The sequence below is a fragment of the Pantherophis guttatus genome, chromosome 1, assembly GCF_059756535.1.
Source record: "Pantherophis guttatus breed Tessera chromosome 1, ASM5975653v1, whole genome shotgun sequence".
In the NCBI taxonomy this organism is placed as follows: domain Eukaryota; kingdom Metazoa; phylum Chordata; class Lepidosauria; order Squamata; family Colubridae; genus Pantherophis; species Pantherophis guttatus.
The window spans coordinates 89448429-89470672 of record NC_142063.1 but is presented as its reverse complement, the minus strand read 5'-3'; the positions used below and the strand labels follow the sequence as shown (position 1 = coordinate 89470672).

The following is a 22244-nucleotide window of genomic DNA, read 5'->3' as shown; positions in this document are numbered from 1 at the left end:
CAAATGAAAAGCCTAATGAAAAATTAAATGCAACTCCTGCCAGTGTTGAGTTATGCATCAGGGTCTTAACTGAATTGGAGCAACTGTGATTAAAATATTGTGTTGTATCATGGCTATTCTTATGGATAGAGCAATCACTTTCGGAGACTTAGTTTATAAATGATTGCAAAATTCAAGTAGGTTCATTACACTCATTTATGTAAAAAATTAGGGGGGGGAATGAGTTCTTAAAAGTGTTTTTAAAGTATCTTTATTTCTAATACACCATGTGATATCAGCTGATCACATCATTTATACAGTCACCATTCAAATAATTATTGAACAATGATTTTTTTTCCTAGCAAGGCACAAAGTTATCAAGTATAGTCAAGGAAAATTAGCAAAACGTATAACCCAAACCCCAACATTTGCATATATCACGGAGATGTGTATGGCAATCCCCTTCCCGTTATTTATCTACAGAGAATGCACACATTATTTTCATTTTTTTTTTCAGTATGTCCAAATATAATGGAATTCAGAAGCAGAGACTATCCTGCAGGGTCAACAGTCTATATATATCTCAGGTTTAATATGAAAAACAATCCTGAATGAAATTGGTAATTTAAAAGCATTCCCAATAATTTTTCACAGATGTACATAGTTTCAAAATATTTACTGGTTCTAAAAGATCAATATTACTAAGGTGCTCTTATCCATTTCTGTCCATTAGCCAAAATTAAGTGGTGTTAACTTGTGACCTACCTATTGCATGAATCCTGACTTTCTGGGAATCTTTGTTGTGTTTTTACCGTGTCATTAGTGTTGGGTTTTGAATGAAGGGAAAATTGTTGTTTCAGTGAACCAGCTCCCTAGATGGCAATTGACCAAATGGGTCAGGCATGAAGCTTGTTGTTCTGCTTTAGAGCCTCAAGCAAGATAGATATTATCTGAGGCATGCCAGAGGCAGACGTAACTGACAAACTCACAGTATATACCAGCATAAGCTACTTTCTAATATGAATAAACAAAACAAGCATTTGCCACCCATTTACAGAGGATTTCTATTATTTCTTTTTAATTTCATTTTGTAGATGGGCTATCATATTGGCCCAGCAATTACTTATGAATATGAGTCTGCCTGATGCAAGTATATATTTTCCCAATGTCCCATTCATTTAAAACAATATGTGTATAGATTAGCTTCTTTCCATATAGGAATCAGCCTGGAAGCGCGGAATAAACTCACCAATTTGATACATACAGATAATCTGTAGTGATCAGCCTTGATTTTTTGAGGAAATTAAATGGGCTGTTCACATGTTTAAATGTTAACCCATGAATAATCATTTACAAACAACAATCATTGGAGCTGTACGTGATATAATCACAAACAAGGAGCTGTTTTTCTTTGAACAAAATATATATTTGTCTGGCATTGTCTATTATGATATTAGCTCTCCAGAGCCTAAGGCAGATGTTTTTCCCATTACATTATTCTTCCCCACCCGTGCTTTTTTTCCCACTATTTGAATATAATCCTTCGCTGCGGCAAATTATTGGGAATCATACCTACTGCTTTTTCAATCAAATTTGTCCCATTTCATTTTTTTTAACACGATCCATATTGTTTTAATCATCCTACGAGTACATTCATAGAGTAATAATTAGGCTAAAAATATGTCTGTCTTAAAAAAATCTGGTTTTCGTAATTAACCTACCAAGAGTAACTAGCTATGAAAAGGTACAGTACTAGAAATAAATAGTTCTACCATTCAACAATCCATGAAATGGGTTGCCATTTCCAGTCTGCATGTTAAGTCCAGAAGTCCTTTCAAAGCATCAACTAATTTGACTACACATGAAGAATAGTGTGGGTCTACATATACCAAGTCCCCCAAAGAAATGAGAAAGCTATTTCACTTAATCTCTTTTTTGGTTTTGTAATGAGCAGAAACCACCAGGTAGCTGTCTGGAGTCAGGTCCTTGATGGTTGGAGACTTGTTCTGGATGGGGGAGGTTTTGCCGTCCACCCGAGATATTTGCAGCATTCGGCAGGGGTCGTGCTTCAGCAAGTATCCTGCAAATGTCTCCCATCCTCCTCCTACACGAACCATTACGTGTTTGTTGTGCAGCATCTAAATTAACAACAGAAATGAAAAAAAAAAGAAAGAAGGAAATTTAAAAGAGCTGAAGGACTGAATTCACATTTATCAACTGTTGAGAACTGGAAGGGCCTGGCTAGGTGGCTAAGACGCTGAGCTTGTCAATCAGAAAGGTCGGCAGTTCGAATCCTTAGTATAGATCTCCTGCGTGAGCAGGGGGTGGACTAGATGACCTCCAAAGTCCCTTCCAACTCTGTTACTGTAAATATTGTACATAATTCTGTTAAACTCATCATTAGTATCCAAATCTGGGCTAATATGTGACAGGAAATATAGATTTTTTATCCCTGATATATTGCCTCCCCAAAGATAGACAAATCTAGATTCATGTGCCCTTTCTTGTTATTAGGTTCTAGGGAAATAACTATAATTTATGAACCCCTTCTAAACCAGTGGCCCCCAACTTTTTGAGAACCAGGGACCAGTTCCTTGAAGAGAGTTTTTTTGTGCGCTGCTTGCATTCCGTGGATGGGGCTTCACTTTTTTGTGTGACCCGGTTCCTGGCATTCCGCAGACCCATCCACAGACTGGGGGTTGGGGACCTCTATTCTGGAGGTGATGGGATGACAGTGCCTGCTTTGATTCTTATAGAAATTTATTCCATGATATGCTTCACAGTGGGGGGGGGGGGAAAGGAATGGATTGTTGATATCAAATGTACCTGTGGAAAGTACCTGTAAAAAAAAATAGCTGACTGATGAGCCACGAGTTTAAGAGGGAATTCATGTCCTCTGAATAGCTTGGAAAACCAGATCAACTTTATTGGACACCATCCTCATTTGACTTAGAGAGCAATCAGCAAGCAGAGAAGCAGATACAGGGACCTGTGTTTAAGCACTCTGGGCCAGTTGCAGTTTCCGGAGTATCTTCAGGGACCATTCCATAAACAAAACATTGGAGTAGTTTAACCTATAAGAATCACTGAAGCCAAATCTTTCTCTTTAGATATGCATACACCTATTTGATCCGGACAAAAGAGCCGCTCAGAATAACCTTTAGATTATCAAGTCACTAATGTAGTAACCCACCTTAACTCTGTTATTATTGTTCATACTCAGGTCTTAATTTTGCAACTTGTGATGGTCTTACATTTTTTAGCACTGAATATACTAATCAAGATGCTGCATCAAAGAAATGTATTTTTTATAAGTCATGTTGCAGCTTCAAGCATTAAATGACAGCTAAAACAGACAGCCATATTCAATATCCTATCCGGTTTATTTTCTCTGTAAGAAAGTTGAATATCTATTCTGAACAGTCTCCAGCACAGATAGATAAGAACAATGGATATCTAGCACAATGGATACCCCTTTGACCTCTTAATCTTTAATCATCATTAAAATAGATTATTTTTAAAAAATTGGTAGGTTCTCAGACTTTTTTTTTTTTTTTTGAGTATTATGAGTATCACTGAATAAAAATAAATAAACAGTTATTCAAAACTTCTTAAACCAGTGGTGGGTTTCAAATTTTTTTTACTATTGGTTCTGTGGGTGTGGCTTGGTAGGCGTGGCAGGGGAATAAATCTCCATTCCCACCCCACTCCAGGGGAAGGATACTGCAAAATCCCCATCTCCTCCCAATCAGCTGGAACTTGGGAGGCAGAGAATAGATGGAGGTGGGGCCAGTCAGAATTTTTACTACCAGTTCTCCGAACTACTCAAAATTTCCACTATTGGTTCTCCAGAACTGGTCAGAAGCTGCTGCAACCCACCTCTGCCTTAAACCATAAACACAGTAGTTCATCCAAAGAAAATATAAGTGGTCTTGCTTTTAGGAGAAGGAAAGTAAACCATCCAAAGCCTTGCTTTATATTAATAAGCACTTGAAAGCAATATGACTACCTCAGAATAAAAACCTGTTCCATAATAACACAGCACTAGCAATATAAATGGTTCAAAATGGATTGTCATACTTATTATCATACCTACTAGTTCCACAGTAGAAGGGGCTACATTCTACTTCTGAGTAAATACTACAGAAGTAATAGAAAACCTGTTCAGTGAGGGCTGCCTATTCCTGATGGCAGTGCAGAAGAGAGCAACCGGGATGATTAGGGGACTGGAGACTAAAACATATGAAGAACGCTTACATGAACTGGGCATGGCTAGTCTAGTGAAGAGAAGGACCAGAGGAGACATGATAGCAGTGTTCCAATATTTGAGGGGCTGCCACAGAGAGGAGGGAGTCAAGCTATTTTCCAAAGCATCTGAAGGCCAGACAAGGAATAATGGATGGAAACCGACCAAGGAGGGGTTCCACCTAGAAATGAGGAGGAACTTTCTGACAGTGAGAGCAATCAACCAATGGAACAGCTTGCCTTTGGAAGTGGTGGGAGCTTCATCACTTGAGACTTTCAAGAAAAGATTGGACTGCCATTTGTCAGAAATGGTGTAGGGTTTCCTGCTTGAGTGGGGGGTTGGACTAGATGACCTATAAGGTTCCTTCCAACTCTGGTAATCTGAAGATAAAAATGTCTTAGGTTTTTCATGAATCATGACATCAGTTTGTTTGGGAAGTTTAAGAAGTATATATACAATTAATTATCACTGTCCCTCAGTCACCAAATCCGTATTGATCCCAGAAGAAGCAATTAAGCCGATGTCAGAAAATAAAATGTGCCAAGCCAAAATATATTCCAGAAAAAAAGTAAAATTTAAATATAATATTTTATATATTAAATATAAAAGAAAAAATAATTAGAGCACTGATAAAATTTAATAGGCTGCCTATTTAATATTCTGGATAAAATACTGAATAAAACACAGGAGAAAGAAAAGTTGGACTGAAGGCCATCTCTGCTCTTCAAACATCTTTGGACAAAGAGAGGATGAAGATTTTGCAAAAGTGGTCCAGAGACAATTGCTTCTCTTGAGCAGACTTCAAGACAGCAATCTCTAGCAGGTTTTGAGCAATGGAAGACAAGGGAATAGCCATCTTGTTCATCTTGCAAGGGAATAGCTCATCTTGTGCTTAGCACCTTTAAAAGAAAACTAGGTTTGCACACTTCCTCTTCTAATTATATTAGGAAATTGCCTATTAACTTTTCAGCTCTTAGAGATTTTTGAATCAACAAGTCTAAAAACACTGGACTGGATTAGTCTGCCTTCAATCCTTAATGAAAGAAAACTTTAATTACAAAAATGAATTAAACAGCAGAAAGATAATTAAAATTTTGATTTTGAAAAGTTTAAATGGGTAAGTTATAAAGAATTAATTATAAAGAACCCTTTGTCTGAGAAACTTGATCTGTTTTAAACCTATAAGGGATAACAATTTCAATAATTGGACACTAGAGGGAACTAAAGTTTTTAATTAAAGGAGAAGAATACATAAACCTAATTAAGAACTACAGATTGACACAAAATATTATAACATTTTGGAAATGTTATATTGTAACAATTGGAAATAATGCAGGGTACTTTTGAAAAGTGGAATCAGAAATTAATATCAACAATGTCAATAGTGATTGTGGATGTATTGTGTCCAAACAACATTAAGAAAAATGGCAGAAGTTTTATTTGACATACTGAGTTGGCATCAAAAGTGGATCTAGAAATAAGAATGGGGTACAAGAATGACATGGGGAAAGATGGTTAATTGGACATACAAAATAAATTGGTTGATGCTTTAAAAATCAAAAAGGAATTACAATTAATAAACCAACAGAATGACCTGGGTAATTGTTTTTTATTGGATTTACAAAAGAGATTTGTTAAAGCTTGGATGAATCTTATGAAAATGAATAAAAAAGAAATAAAGAAAAATTGAGCTTTATGACATTACAATGACTAAAAATAAGATAGAAGTCAAAGGAAGGAATATAAAGTTAGTTTATTTGATAAAGGTTTAAATAGATAAGTTGTTATTTTCTGGTAATTCTTAATAGATTATTGTTAACATCAGAACTGAAATGACAATATTTATGGATTTCTTTATAGATAAGAGATGGGACATAGAATAATTAAATCATTTGGTTGTAAATTAAGAGGTGATAAAAAGTTACTAAAATGTTTATACTTGTTACCACAAATTTTGGAAGACACTTCTTTACATATTTCTTTTTCTTCATTATATTCTTAATTTTCCTCTTTTTTTTTCTTTTTTTCTGCACTTTTTTCTTTACTATTGCTATTCTGTTCTTTCTTTCAGTTTGTATTACTTTTTACAATTGCAATTATCATATTTAATATTATTTTTTTAAACTTCGTAAATAATTTAAGAAAGGTGAAAGACTGGAAGCATGTGTGAACCCAAATTTATTTAATCTTCTAATAATTGCAATCAATGGGCTTATTTTTCCAAGGATCTCTTATATATTGTTTTATTGTTGATATCATTCAATTAAATAAAACAATGGGGGGAATTACAAACTTGCAGAAGCTAATTCAGTTAAAAATCATGCTGTTAAAGACAACTACACAATTAGAATGCAACTGAAGAGTTTTATAGGACACGTGCAATTCAGATATGCCTAACATTTGATTTATTGGTTGGTATCTGGCTCCAATCCTTAACTAGAGAAATAAAATAATAATACGGGATGAATTGATTATAACAACAGCAACGTAATATAAATTTCAAGCACAACAGACTTGACCTTAAGGAAAATTCTCAAGCTAAAACAACTGCCACTATTCTCATGCCAAATTAAGAAAATATGAAAGATTCATAAACTCTGGAGGGGATTAATCAATGGAACCCTTTAGAGGTCATCCTTCTACCTAGGGGAAAAATATTTGGAATTTTAAAATGTGATTCTTTGAAAGCATTTTCCCCCTAGTCATGACAGTCGTTGTAATTATAGAAGGATATCTTGGTAATGTTGACATTCTTGCATCCATTTGTGAAATGTCAGAACCTTATGTTTAAATCTGCAAGGGATCTTTATCTGAGGAAAGCTGAAATGTTTTCGGTGATGAGCGCTCCTTTCTTAATAGGCTTTTGGTTAAAAAGGAAATAGAATGTTTGTGTTGCATTAGGAAATCCTCTGCTCTTTTTTATTCACATGCAAACCCAAGGTCAGAAAGCTGACTTGAATGTCATCAGAAGAAACAAGTTAATGTAATACCATGGCTCCAAACAAATACAGAATTTTGTATCATCATCAACAATCTAGAAGTGGGGGAGGGAAAAAGAGCCACTCTTTGATTATTTGACAAAGTCAACAAATGCAAAAGAAAAAATGTTAGCATTTTAACCCAAAGTGCTTTTTCAAGAGGCAACTGGAGTTTCTTCTTTTTCTATGAAGACGTTTCACTTCTCATCCAAGAAGCTTCTTCAGCTCTGAATCTCCATAGACAGTTAGCATTTTAATATAAACTGGGACAGTTCTTATGGAAGTGGAGTTCCCACCAGTTCCCTTAACCCAAATAAGTTGTTACTAGTCACTGTTGAGAAATCTGCCTCTTAATCTATTATACGACATCCTGAATTCAAGCAGAAAATCTTTAGACCACAGCACTTATAACACTGTCCATGGTCCTGAAATTGCTAATTTACAAATCTTCAGGTCATTACCTTTTCCTCAACCCTGTTGCCTAAATAATAGCATTTTGGGATAGTAGATTTACTGATGACTCCAAAAATCATCATGGTTTTACTCTTTAAATTATCTGCAGGATCAATGGAAAAAACCCTTTCTCTTTTATTTTATTTATTTATTTATTTATTTATTTATTAGATTTTTATACCGCCCCCTCTCCCGAAGGACTCGGGGCGGTGCACAGCCAAAGTTAAAAACATACAATATAAACAATTAAAATACGTTTAAAACAGAATTAAATCTAAAATGGCTCCCCAATTTAAAATGCCTTACCCATACCCCTATAAAAAGACGAATTTAAAATTTAAAAATTTAAAATTTCCACATTTAAAAAGGGGGAAGATTTAGGCCAGGCCAGCTTGATAAAATAGAAAAGTCTTAAGTGCGCGGCGGAAGGTGCGCAGATCCGGGATCCTACGTATCTCCGGGGGGAGCTCGTTCCAAATCGTAGGTGCCCCCACAGAGAAGGCTCTCCCCCTAGGGGCCGACAGCCGACATTGTTTGGCCGACGGCACCCGGAGGAGCCCCTCTCTATGGGAGCGTACTGGCCGGTGGGAGGCTATTGGTGGTAGCAGGCGGTCCCGTAAATAACCAGGTCCTGAGCCATTTTCCTTCCATGATAGATAAATTTCATAAATGTCATAAGTTGAATCTTCTATGAAGTTCATATTTGGAGTTTCCCACATGTCACAATTCTTTATAGAGGCTCCTAAAACTTCCATTAATCAAACTGAGTTTATATCAAACAGCATCATAATTATCTTTGCCCTACATCCATACTATTTGTGTCAAAAGTATTAGATATTTCTATATTCCAAAATAGCCCCATAAATATTTTGCCACAAGGCTTGCCCAAGATTTGCAAGCTAAGTCTGCACGCTGCAAAATAGATTATTATACTATATTTACTTATTTATTTATTGGTTCAATTTATATGCCGCCCTTCTCCGGAGACTCAGGGCGGCTTACAATGCGTTAAGCAATAGCCTTCATACTTTTGTATATACATGCTTAGTAGGGCTCCCCCCCCAGCGGTGTTCTTTTTTTAAAAAAAATACAAAGTCATCTTATTGCCCCCGGGTCCTCATTTTACCTACCTCGAAAGGATGGAAGGCTGAGTCAACCTTGAGCCTGGTGAGATTTGAACTTGCAGTAATTGCAGGCAGCTGGTGCTACTTAACAGCACTTTAGTCTGCTGCACCACCAAGGCTCTTACCCAGGTTAGCACATCTGGATAGATTTTAGAAAGCATGTTGCTCTTTCTACATTTTTCTATGTATCTTTATGAGCAATTGTGTAAATTACTCTAGAATAAGATGATAACAAAGGCAACAAATGGAAAAGAATGATAACCTCATGCAGGAAATCCAAGTTGTATGTTTATACTAGGGTTAGGGATAGGGGTATATCCAAGTTTACCTTACATTCCTCCAAGCAACAAATCCAATCATCCTGGTCTCACTACCTATGGAAAGAACCAGGGTTTCAGTGCATTTCTGAAGGCTATTAGGGTCAGGGACAAATGTTTTTCCAGGACACTTAGAGGAAGATCATTCCGGAGAACAAGCATTGCAATGGAAAAGATGCACTTTCTGGATACTGTCAGATGTCATTGCTTCAAGGAAGAAACCTAAAACATGCACATCCTTTGAAAGCCCATCAAGGACAAGTGGTTCCACAAGTAGGTTGAGAGTAATGGGAATGACATACTTATGAAACATGTAGTAAAATATGAGACAGGGTCATAATTGTATGGCTGCTGAAAGAATGCAGATGGAATGCAAAAGTGGGGAGCTAGTAAGAATTTTGAAGAAGAAAAGGCAATGGAAGAAGCCTTGTATGAACCTGGTAGAATTAAGATTAGTTGGCATGATCAGTACACAGCACCTTTAATGCAAATATGTTAGTTATTGATATAAAGCCAGTTTCATTTGTACTTTAGGTCAATAAAATATGAAATCATTGGACAAATAAAAAAAATCCACTGCCTGTGAAAACTTTGTTTTGCTTTGAAAATACAATTAAGTTCAGATGAATTGAAGTCTCTTTGCTCACATGGGGATTAATGAATTCACATCTGGTCAACTGATTTTATTTCTGTCCAAGTTTTATTTGACTTTGCTAAGACTGGTTCAAGAACTGTTGCTATTGCAAGACACTAAGGATGACTGAAACAATCTTCTCACAGTTTTTTAATTTCCTGAAGCACAAGCCCATATTATCACATTTTGGAACATTGCTATGCTGATTGGGAAACATGAAACAAAATACCAAAATGAATATTTTGTACATTTGTATACATAAGTATATGGTGTGAAATAATTTGCATATGTATTTATATACTCCTCTTTGTACATTTTTAAAATGTACCAATAACATGTTTCCATATTTCATTTAAATTTTATATGAGAGAAAGAGAGAGACAGAAAGATATATATATTGCTCAGAAAAAATGAAGACAAAGGATGATGTCTTAATAGATCACGTTTATTTTGGGCATGTGAATTAGATTGGCTTGAATTAAAACTAAATAAAAAATTGATTTACTGAAACAAGAAATAGACTGATTTGTTTTACTGATCTGGTATGTCTTCCATTAGGATACCTTGGGAAGAAAGAAAGGACATTCATATAACAAAAGAGAGCTGCCCTCAAATGAAATGCTTTTCATTTCATGAAAAAGATATGTGAGAGATATAAGTCAATGCTTCTACATACGAATAAGGCCTGATATCACTATAAAGTGAAAATACTACATAAATGAATAATTTCCGAGAAACCTATTAGTTCTGCAACCAATTTAATAACTTGGAAATCCTCAAATAATAGTTAAGTCAAAGAAGTTGCAAATATGACATCTATCACTAGATGGCAGACATGCTCTGTATAATGTGTGCAAATTTGATACATCACATTCTAACCTGTGTGTAGGAGAGTAAAGATTTCATTGAAAGTGAATCATATATACATACATATACACATACATACATACATGCATGCATGCATGCATGCATGCATGCATGCATGCATTTAATTATTACAGAAAAAAAATCTGAACCTGGCTTGGTAATCCCATAAATCTTGAGGATACATTTCATAGCTTCAAAACATTCATTCCTATGATGTGTCTATTTGATCCTAAACCGAAGTTGTAAGGGGTGGTGGGGTTTTTTTAAAAAAAAAACTGGCAACCACTGTTCAGCATGGTAAGATAAGTAGGATGCAAAGCAAGTTGCTTGGATATTATTTTTTTCCCAAGCTTGGCATGGCCACATTCCTATGGTCTGCTCCAGCAGGGGATTGGACAAGAAGTCCTCCAAGATCCCTTCCAGCTCTGTGATTCTGTGTACTAGATATGCACCACTCAAGTATTTGCTTTTTATTGGGATGATACACCAAGAGCCTTGGTGGCGCAGCAGACTAAAATGCTGTTAAGTAGCACCAGCTGCCTGCAATTACTGCAAGTTCAAATCTCATCAAGCTCAAGATTGTCTCAGCCTTCCATCCTTTTGAGGTAGGTAAAATGAGGACCCGGTTTGTGGGGGCAATAAGCTGAGTTTGTATAAAAAAGAACACCACTGGGGGGGGGGGCGAAAGCCCTACTAAGCAGGTATATACAAAAGTATGAAGGCTATTGCTTAACGCATTGTAAGCCACCCTGAGTCTCCAGAGAAGGGCGGTGTTCTGTCCCCCTTCCTCACACAGGCGGCATATAAATCGAACCAATAAATAAATAAATAAATAAATAAATACATACATACATACATACATACATACATACATACATACATACATACATACCCCTCTTTCGCCTTACGCTGTAGTCATTTGCAGTTCTATGAATATTTATTCCATATGAATTATCATACTTTTCAGAGTATAAAACACAATCCCCACCCCAAAAGAAGGTGGAAATGTCGGTGCATCATATAGACCAATTACAGCCATTTTTGGCCTCCCGAAACCCCGCCCCATGCATCCCATTTTTCACAAAAATAGGATGCGCAGAGGGTTTGGGAGGCCTGCAGAGTACTCTTGGGAGCCGGGGACAGCAGAAACCGGATGCAAATTTTTTTTTCCTCTTCGAAATCTTGGTGCATCTTATACTCTGGTGCGTCTTTTACAGGAGTGGATTCTACTTACCTTTACTGGTTTGCAATGTGATCGCACGCACGCTCACTTTGCTTATACTCACACCTTGCTTCTGCGCATGTGCAGATCGCGATGATGACATCCAGGGCAGTGGGTGGAGCCTCCCACTGGTTTTACTACTGGTTCTTGCGAACTGGTCCAAACCAGGGGCAACTCACCACTGGTGTTATAGTCCGAAAAATACGGTATACTAAATTCATGAGAGAATTTTGGGACAGTATTCTTTAGAACCATTTATTTAACAGAATTTTTAAATCACCCCAAACAAGCTAGGTATAGAAATGGATGGATATAACAAAATCCCAAGTCACTGTACCAGCAGCAGGGGGGGGAAGCTTTCTCACCACCCAAGAAACAAAACAGGAATAACAGAATCAAAATAAAACTAAATGGCTGCCCTTTATTTTTCCCTAGCTATTATAATCCCCCTCTCCCAAAAATCCAGAGAAAAAGGTTGCCCCAAATAAGGGACCAGAGGCTCGTGCTGTTGGACCATAAACTCTGCCCCTTTTGTGTGACTGGCGAGTGTCACCCACCTGAAGGAAAGGCTGGAGCTCACACGGCCTTTAAATCTCAGAGATACCTTTGAAAGCTATTCCTAAAATCAGGGTGGGGCGGCAGGGGTGTGTATAGGTCATTACCAGACATTTTTCCAGAGATAAAGCATTTCATAATGCAAGGGCCACTAAAGAGAAGCCCGTCTCCTTTTCTTTTTAAAACTAAGCAATGATCCCTCCCTCCCACAGCTATATATGAACCAACATCAGAAAAGGCTAGGGTTTTGTTCTTGATGCATAGTTTGTAAATCCAGCCTGCTTATGAACAATGGTTTGAGTTTTAAGATAAGGATATAACACCCTCCCTCCCCCAGTCTTAAAACACCCATTTTAGTTTTTTTTGTCCCCATCCTCATTTCCCCAAATCACGGTCGATGCTCCCAACTTAGTATTGGGAGCCCACTGTACATTTTTAAAAGACATTTTCCCAAAACACATTTGCAAGAAGAACAAGGCAAGGGAGTAATTGTGTTGAACTAGTAGTTGCTTCCAATTAGAATTGGCCCAAACACTATACAGACATATTTGGCTGTCACTCAAGGTTATACATGGCGAAGGCCGCTTTGAAGATGTAAATCAAAATTGCAAATGTGCACTGGAACCACTCTGGGCTGCAGGAACTGCAGCTTTCAAAACAGGAATGACAGATTGGACTAGCTAGAAATTTTAATTAAACCTCGTAAGGGAGAACTCTCCAGCTAGCTGAGCCTCAGCTGTGTGGCTGCCCTGGCTTGGCTTAAGCACCATGCCAGAAAACCAGAATGATTTGAGAAAGTCATCACATCCTTAGAATCCATTAATTCTGCTCCCAAATAATGACAATGTTTTTGAAGAGACCATGGTGAGGGCGGGGAGGACAGGCAGCTTTAAAAATGACAGAACATATAGTACAGGATACAAAGCAGTGTGACCTTGGTTGCTTAGCAATGTGAGAATAATGCAAAAGAAAAAGGGAAAAAAACCCAGAAACTATGGGGCCTTTGTGCTACACTCTTGTGAAGGGTTATGTTATGTACTTCTCTTCAATATTTGTGGTAAATTGCCAAAGCTCCCTGCATAACATTCCCTGCAAACATGAAACATTAATGAGAAAAATGCAGGATCACTTTTTTCCTTTCTTCTAGGAGATTAAAAGGGATGGCTTGTTCATTAGAAGACCCTGTAGCTTTTTAGAATGTCTGGGTCTGAAATCTTTTTAAATTGTAAACAAAAGAGAAAGGGCTGGGGGAAACATTCATACATTTTTCTTAAGATTAATCTAAGTGCACTTTATCACAGTTCCCAAGAGACACAAGATCAAGGCTACATGTTATTGCAACTTTCTGAAAAACTAATTACCCAGTTAATCTAAGCAAAATAGGTTGGGTGCACAAGACCCAGTGAAAAGCCAGTATGTTTATATAATCTGTGGTCCTTTCTCTCATGTTCTTTAGGTATGTTAATGTACTGGTGGACAGTTGATTTGGCTGGGGATACTTTTCCTGAAACAGTCTGATGGGCAACCTGGATATTCTTCTGAGTTGGAACTATCAACCATAAACAGGTAGCTTCATTGACTTGCAAAGCTTCTTGCCAGCACTGACCGTTTGACTGGTTCTAACTCTTCTATAGGAAGAGGGCTGGTTTTGAGGAGTCAAATGCTCCATGAGGCTCTCTTTGCAAAGAGGTGAGAAACTATTGTTGTAGCAAAAAAAAAAAAAAAAAAAAAACTTGGTAGCTGGGCACAAAAAGTTGGAATACGTGCATCTGTATTATGATGAATGTATTCCAGAGGATACATCTTGTTTCCTGCTCCTAGCTTTAATTTTTTTTCCCTGTGGTGTCTGAGGTATCCCTTTCATTTGTATAGAAATGGTACGTGATACATGGTCAGTTCTGATGATGTATTAATATGAGTGCTGAGTGCTAGCAAGATCCTTTCAGTAGTGGCTCAATGAAATTCAATTCATTTAGTCTACATGTTGCTTCCATGCTGAAGTTTATACCTAAGCTGGTTTGAAGTAAGATAAAAATTAAATTCAATGTGACTATGGCAAAATATTCATATAGTCCTCATACAGCTGCTGTTTGCATTTACAACAGTGATGAAAAATAACACTTTTACTTTTGAATGCCTTATTTGCTTGCAACTTTTTTTTAAAAAAATCAATTCTACTTCTATTACTATAATTATCACCTTTATAGGATTCAGACGTTTGCCTCAGGAGCGTAATAGATACGAGGAAGAACTTTATTTTATTTCACCCTTGTATCATTTAATGAATAAATTGTAAAGTGATTCTATTCTGAAACCCATCTAAGTAATCAGATTTCTTTAGTGGTAACTTTTCATGGAAGCATTTTTATATACAGTACCAAATCAAAAGGCTCCAAAGGAAATTTCCAAAAAAACATTGTTTAAATATGAAGATATGGAAGTCATGTAGCTTGATGGTGATATGAAGATAAATGATCTGTGTTTAGTATTAACCATCTTGGCTGCTGTGTGTTGCCAAAGGCAACATGGAGGCATTTAGACAAAACCTTGCTGAAATCCTTAACATAAGAAATCTGAGTACATTGGATGCCTTATGTTCATCAGTTTTATATCCTCCTCTTTAAACTAGAAGACCAGAAGAAGAATGAAATAAAGAAAGGAGACTTTGGCAAAGTGTTTGGACCAGAAATGTGCTCTAAATGCCAGAAAAATACTGATTGTTGTAACAGAATATCTGGGAGCTTTTATCCTTCTATTTCCTTTCAGCGTGAACAACTGGATTCTGGTGTAGAATTTGGTCTTTTGACAGGAAGAAATATCTGGTGAGTAGCTTTCCTAACAAAGAGTTTCATAGGTTCCATTTCAGTTCTAATAGGGTAAAAAAGATCCTGGTACACAGACCCCGTATGACTTAATTAATTATGTTCATATATTAATGGAACAGCCAAATATTTTACCTCTCCTCTTCCCCAACACATGCTCCATTCATAACCATCCTGAGACTATTTTCCACTTATTTATTAATTTCTATTAATTCAATTTGTATAGCTGCCCATCTCAATGTCATACTTCCATTCCAATGGGTGCTATTCAGCTTTCTTTCTGCATTTTAACTTATCTAGTTACCTACAGGATATCTGTCTGTCTGTTTGTCTCTGTCTGTCTTTCCATCTTTCCTTCCGGCTGGCCTGCCTATCTATCTATCTATCTATCTATCTATCTATCTATCTATCTATCTATCTATCTATCTAGTATCCTGTTTTTATTATTATTTTTATAATCAACTCAGGGTGGCTAACATATCTAATACTCCTCCCTTCTTCTATTTTCTTGACAACAGCCCTGTGAGATGGATTGGACTGAGAGTGTGTGACTGGCCCATGGTCACCCAGCTGGCTTTCATGGCTAAGGTGGGACTTGAACTCATAGTCTCCTAGTTTCTAGCCTGATGCCTTAACCATTAGATCAAACTGGCTCTCCATACATTTGTGCATGCATACCAGTAGTGAAATCCAATTTTTTTTACTACCGGTTCTGTGAGTGTGGCTTAGTGGGCCTGGCAGGGGAAGGATACTGCAAAATCTCCATTTCCACCATACTTCAGGGGAAAGATATTGCAAAATCTCCATTCCCACCCCACTCTGGGGCAAGCCAGAGGTTGTATTTCCTGGTTCTCTGAACTAGTCAAAATTTCCGCTACTGGTTCTCTGAACTGCTTGATATTTCCGCTACCGGTTCTCCAGAACCTGCTGGATTTCACCCCTGATGCATACATATCCATAAAGGATTGAAAGACTACGCAGCTACAAGTCACCTGCAAAAGCAAGTATACCTCTGTGCAAAAATATCAGGTCTTCAAAAGTAAAGCTTTCTTTCATTCATCTCTAATTTATAAAAAAAAAATTTTTAAAAAAAGAAGGAGAATCTTGGATGATTTTAAAAAAATAAATCCCTACTAACTGTACTGATTTATTTATCAAATGTTCATACCATTTCCCAGCCAAAGGATTGTATCCAAGGAGGCTTTCATCACCAGTTTTAGCTAGGGCAACTTAAGTCAACTGCCCAAAGAAGTGGAGAAACATTACAAGTGGGTCCTTTTCTAAATGCGTAAATTCAATCCAACTTGGAAGAGAATTTGGAAATTTCTAGTTTATATCTCCTTTGAGATGAATACTTCTGAAAGAATAAAGATTATTTTGGAAGGCGAACCAGATACAGCTCACCAACATTTCTAAGGAAAAAAAACCCCTATTTTTTTATTTCTAAGAGCTCTCACTCTCAAGATTTATAGGTTATTAGGAGTAGCACAAAATGGGGGTGGGGTGAGAGAGAAATGAACCCCTGAGCAGAAATGACTGCTCAGATTTCAGGATTTATTTATTTATTAAACCATTAGAATGAAACATCATATGCAGGGTGCATCTTCCATTACTGAATACAAAACAAAAATGTCACAAAGTACTTTCCATTTGAATTTCTTTGAATCCTATTCTTTCTTGATACAGTTAAATGTTTCTTTAATCTTTGGCTTTCTACTAAGCCCCTTTCTTCTTTTTTTTTTTTCCAGATCTAGTTATTTTTATCTTCTTCCTAAACAGACCTGTTTTATTTAGGTGATAAGAGATAAACTATATATAATAAACTATGAGATACTATGAGCCGTGGTGGCACAGTAGTTAGAATGCAGTACTGCAAGCTACTTCTGCTGACTGCCAGCTGCCTGCAATTTGGCAGTTCAAATCTCACCAGGCTCAAGATTGTCTCAGCCTTCCATCCTTCTGGGATGGGTAAAATGAGGACCCAAATTGTTGGGGGCAATATGCTGACTCTGTAAACCGCTTAGAGAGGGCTGTAAAGCACTGTAAAGCAGTATAAATGCTATTGCTATTAATAAATATCTCAGAAAAATGGAGTTTGATTACCTTGTAAGAGGGGAAAATACTGATAACTACTGGTAACAACAGAAATTCTCCAACGTTTTATCTCAATCATTTTAAAAATATAATTTCCTTGAATCATGACTCACCATATCAAAGTTCATACTAAGCAGTTTGGAATCAGCATCTCACTACTGTGATGTATTTCAAAGTTAGGTTCAGCAGCTGCCTTTGCTGATCTTTGCTTTCATCTCATATTTGAAGGTAGTTGAATAGGTTCACATAAAGAGTCATGTGGAATACAGTTTGAATGAAGTACAGGAAAGTTTATTTTTAAAAAAACAGTGTCTATCTTTCTAGGAGTACTGATAGTTAAAACAGTCCCACAGAAAATTCCCACACAGAATTTGTGTGTTTCTTAGACATCAATTAAGAACTGCTTCAGCTTCAGAAGATTTCTTATTCCGATCACGATTATGCATCGATTAATGGGCATGTTTCATTCATTTAAACCAGCAACATCAAATAAATAAAATGAATAAATAACAGGGATCACGTCTGCTCCGGAGAGAATTGGGGACTGATGTACACTTTCTGCATGAACAAGGAATGATATCACTTTTTGGCTTGCTATAATCATATACCCTGGAGAAAGAGGAGCACGGGAAGGAAATTGAGAAACAGGCTTTTTATACATGTCTCAAAATGTTATATGAGTCTCTTCCTTTCCTCTTAGTAAATCATGGCAAGCGACATGACATAACAAGTAACTGCCTATACAAAACAAGAAATTAGTTTGAACAATAGCAGTGTTGTTTCTGAAAAACAACTTTTAAAAAAATCAATCAAGAAAATAGCAAAGTCAATTGGACCGAATCCAAGTCATACAAAAAACAATAAAGTACAAGTCTCATACATTTTTTGCTTTTAGATCTAAACTTACAGTATTCACATTATGGATACATAAATCAGGAATCTTTTTCTACTATGAAATGGAAAGTTAGCTAATGAATCAAAGGCAACAGATACAATTTACTGTGTATAATACCAACCAAGAATCATAGCACAATATAAAAGGTAAAATTGTTTATCTCTGACAAAAATGCGGTGTTTATTGCTACAGACAACTAGCAAATGTGCAATTATTTATATGAATTTCGAATAAATATGATAATTAGATTTACAAAGGGGGCCATCAGCTTTAAGTAAGTATTTAATATTGTTAGGTTGGCAAATTAATAAGTCTATCAGCAGTGACAAAATCACAATCAGTCAATTGCAAATAGCAGCTTTATTTGGAACAACTTGTGATAATACCTCAAACATTATATAACATCAAACACCTGCCTTTCCCAGACCCTTGTTTAAACATCTGACTGATTATGTGACGATCTATAACAAATCTGTGGTTGGGTCCATGTAGTTCATTTATTTATTATATGCTGTCTATTTTACTTTGCTAATAGTCTCTGGGTGTTACAAGAAACTGAACTGAACTTTTTTTTTTTTAACCAATACTAGTGATTATCATTACACACATACTGTTGCACATTAATTCATAATATCAATACCATGTTATTGCTAATAAATATTTCTGAACAGCTTAATGAGCTAACTATCGTCCAGTCTCCAACCTTTGCTTTGTGGCGAAGGTTGTTGAGAGTGTGGTTGTGTGACAGCTCCCCCAGTACCTGGATGAAACAACATATCTAGATCTGTTCCAGTCGGGCTTCAGGCCTGGGTACAGCACGGAAACGGCATTGGTCGCGTTGGTGGATGATCTCTGGAGGGCTCGGGACAGGGGGTGCTCCTCTGTCCTGGTCCTGTTAGATCTCTCAGCGGCTTTTGATACCATCGACCATGGCATCATGCTGCACCGGTTGGAAGAGTGGGGGGTGGGAGGCACCGTACTATGGTGGTTCTCCTCCTTTCTCTCCGACCGGTCACAGTCTGTATTGACAGGGGGGCACAGGTCGACCCTGAGGCCCCTTATATGTGGGGTGCCACAAGGATCGGTCCTCTCGCCCCTTTTGTTCAACTTTTATGTAAAGCCGCTGGGCGAGATCATCCATGGTTTCGGAGTGGAGTACCACCAGTACGCTGACGACACCCAGCTGTACATCTCCACCCCAGACCACCCCAACGATGCCCTTGAAGTGATGTCCCGGTGCCTGGAGACCGTATGGATCTGGATGAGGAGAAACAGGCTCAGGCTCAACCCATCCAAGACTGAGTGGCTGTGGTTTCCGACGTCCCGATATAGTCAGCTGGTGCCATCGCTGACTATTGGGGGTGAATCATTGGCCCCCACGGAAAGGGCTCGCAACTTGGGTGTCCTCCTGGATTCACAGCTGTCTTTAGAAGAGCACTTGACAGCCGTGACCGGGAGGATTTTTCATCAGGTTCGCCTGATCCGCCAGTTGTGTCCCTTTCTAGATCAGGACTCCTTACGCATGGTCAGTCATGCCCTCGTCACGTCCCGTCTGGACTATTGTAATGCTCTCTACATGGGCTCCCCTTGAGGAGCACTCGGAGACTCCAACTGACCCAGAGTGAGGCCGCGTGGGTGGTGACGGGAGCGACGTGGCGCTCCCATGTAACACCTCTCCTGCGCGAGCTGCACTGGCTCCCAGTGGTCTTCTGAGTGCGCTTCAAGGTTTTGGTTATCACTTTTAGAGCGCTCCATGGCTTAGGACCTGGTTATTTACGGGACCGCCTGCTACTACCAATAGCCTCCCACTGACCAGTATGCTCCCATAGAGAGGGGCTCCTCCGGGTGCCGTCGGCCAAACAATGTCGACTAGTGGGCCCCAGGGGGAGAGTCTTCTCTGTGGGGGCACCTACTATCTGGAACGAGCTCCCCCCAGAGATACAGAGGATCCCGGATCTACGTACCTTCCGTTGCACGCTCAAGACTTTCTTATTTCATCAAGCTGGCCTGACCTAAGTTTTTCCCCTTTTTAAATGGAAATTTTAAATTTGGTTTTAAATTATTGGGGTTTTAAATTTGTTCAGCCAAATTATTTAATTCGTTTTATTCTATTTTAAATTTTGTATTTATATGTTTTATTCTATGGCTGTTCACCGCCCTGAGTCCTTCGGGAGTAGGGCGGTATACAAATTCAAATAATAAATTAATTAATTAATTAATTAATGAAACACAAGAAGGAACACCAAAAAAGTTGTGTGTTTTTTTTAATGTTCCTTCACATTTTTCTTTATTCCTGGGAATCTTCTGAACATGCACATTCATTTTTCTTGCTAACATTTTTCAAAACAGGCTTGTTGTTGTCTTATTCCCAGGACTGAGAAAGAGTGACTGACTTTATATGTAAGGCAGGACTAGAACTCAAGAGTATTCTGCTTTCTACCTTGAAGTCTTAAACCAATGTACCAAACTGCTTCTATGGGTTTTTTTTTTTCCCAGACTGCCTTTCCTTCAGAACAGACATTCTAGGATTTAGAGGGTATTTGCACCACAAGTAAACCATATCTTTGCAGTACTATCAGGAAAGTGCTATGCTTACTTAGTCACTGTGCAAAAATAACAACTATCATATTATAAATTAAAACTTTTGTGAAATGTGAAAACTTTTAACCTTACCCATTTAAAAAAATACTGAGGAGGAAAGAGATGGAGTAGAGTGGAAATCTCATTTTTATACAGAAAAGTGTAATGCGAAAATCGTCCCTACTTTGGAAAATATAATTTTCTAAAGATTCTGAGAAGACAAATCTCATTCCAAAAACTACTTTGAAGTATTATTTAAAGAAACTGATATGTTAATGTACATAATGGTAGAAACCGAACTATATTTATGGTATCATAGGTTTGTTTATCTTAAACAGTAATACCTATGATATAATATGAACTTTCACATATTTTGTCAAAGGTGTTGCTAAACTATTACCCTGCATTTATTTTTGCGGTTAGACTCAATTATTCCCAGCAGAGAGTTCATTTTCCAAAATTAGTTTCCCCTGAAAACATAATAGCTTGATAGATAACATAAAGCAATGCATTTAAAACTAAAGAATATGGATTAATGTCAAGATTTTGGAATATTCCAAAAATATTTATTTGATATATTTAATATATTAAATATTAATAAATATTAATTTATATTATAAATTATTAAATATTTATTTATTTCAAATATTTGAAACTTATGCAATAACCTTCCTTATCATCAGCATTTTTTGAAGTGCTTCATCATCTGAAAATGCAATTTAGCCTGGAAATTGATCCCTGGAATCATTTTTAAGTTTTGTTTTGTATTCTGTAAGTAAAATAACTGGCTTCATAACTTTCCCTGAAAAACACTGTAAGATATTCACTGCTGTACTTACTTTAAAAAGCTTAATATTTTACACTTTCGGTGATGGTAAAATAGAATTATTTAATTGAAACTTACTGCTATACTGTACTGACAGATGATATTAGCTGGGAAAAACGTTAATGAGGAGAATCCATTAAATTCTATTGGAAATGCTTTTGCCTTCTAAGATTTAATTAACATTTTTCTTCCTTTGTTACCAATCAGCTCCCATCAACTATACAACCTTTCCAATATTTGAAGATGGAAATTAAACTGTGTCTTCATTTTTTTATTTATATGCTAATTGTAATGCAACTCTCTCAATGTTTTTTCATAAAACAGGATTTCTACCTGATCACCATATCCATTGCTCCCCTGTAGACATTTTAATCTGCAGTATCCAAAACTAATCACTGTGTTTCAGTTAATGTTTGATTCAACTCAAGGACCCAGTTTTAGCTGGTTTCCTTGGCTAAAAAAACCTCTCTCGCTGAACATATCCTGAACATCTCTATTAGAAGATAAAGATTAATGCAGTGTTCCCCATCCCTGGGAATATAGCAGCATACTACCAACTCTCCTTGAAATGCTTTGCAAAGATTACATGTAATTTTGAGATGCCTTGTCTTCAGAAGTATTTTCAGAGAGTAGCCATGTAATTAAGTTCTTT

At 37.1% G+C, this 22244-nt stretch overlaps 1 protein-coding gene across 3 annotated transcripts in view; it reads right to left on the bottom strand.

Annotated features, from left to right (window-relative positions):
* Nucleotides 1–234: 234 nt before the first annotated feature.
* Nucleotides 235–22244, bottom strand: part of GAS2 (growth arrest specific 2) — a 125892-nt gene continuing 103882 nt past the window's right edge. For all 3 annotated transcript variants that reach the window (XM_034417243.3, XM_034417244.3, XM_034417245.2), the window contains exon 8: nucleotides 235–2117. In XM_034417243.3, coding sequence (XP_034273134.1) covers nucleotides 1899–2117 — 219 coding nt within the window. In that variant the 3' untranslated portion in view covers nucleotides 235–1898. The remainder of the gene's footprint in view (nucleotides 2118–22244) is intronic.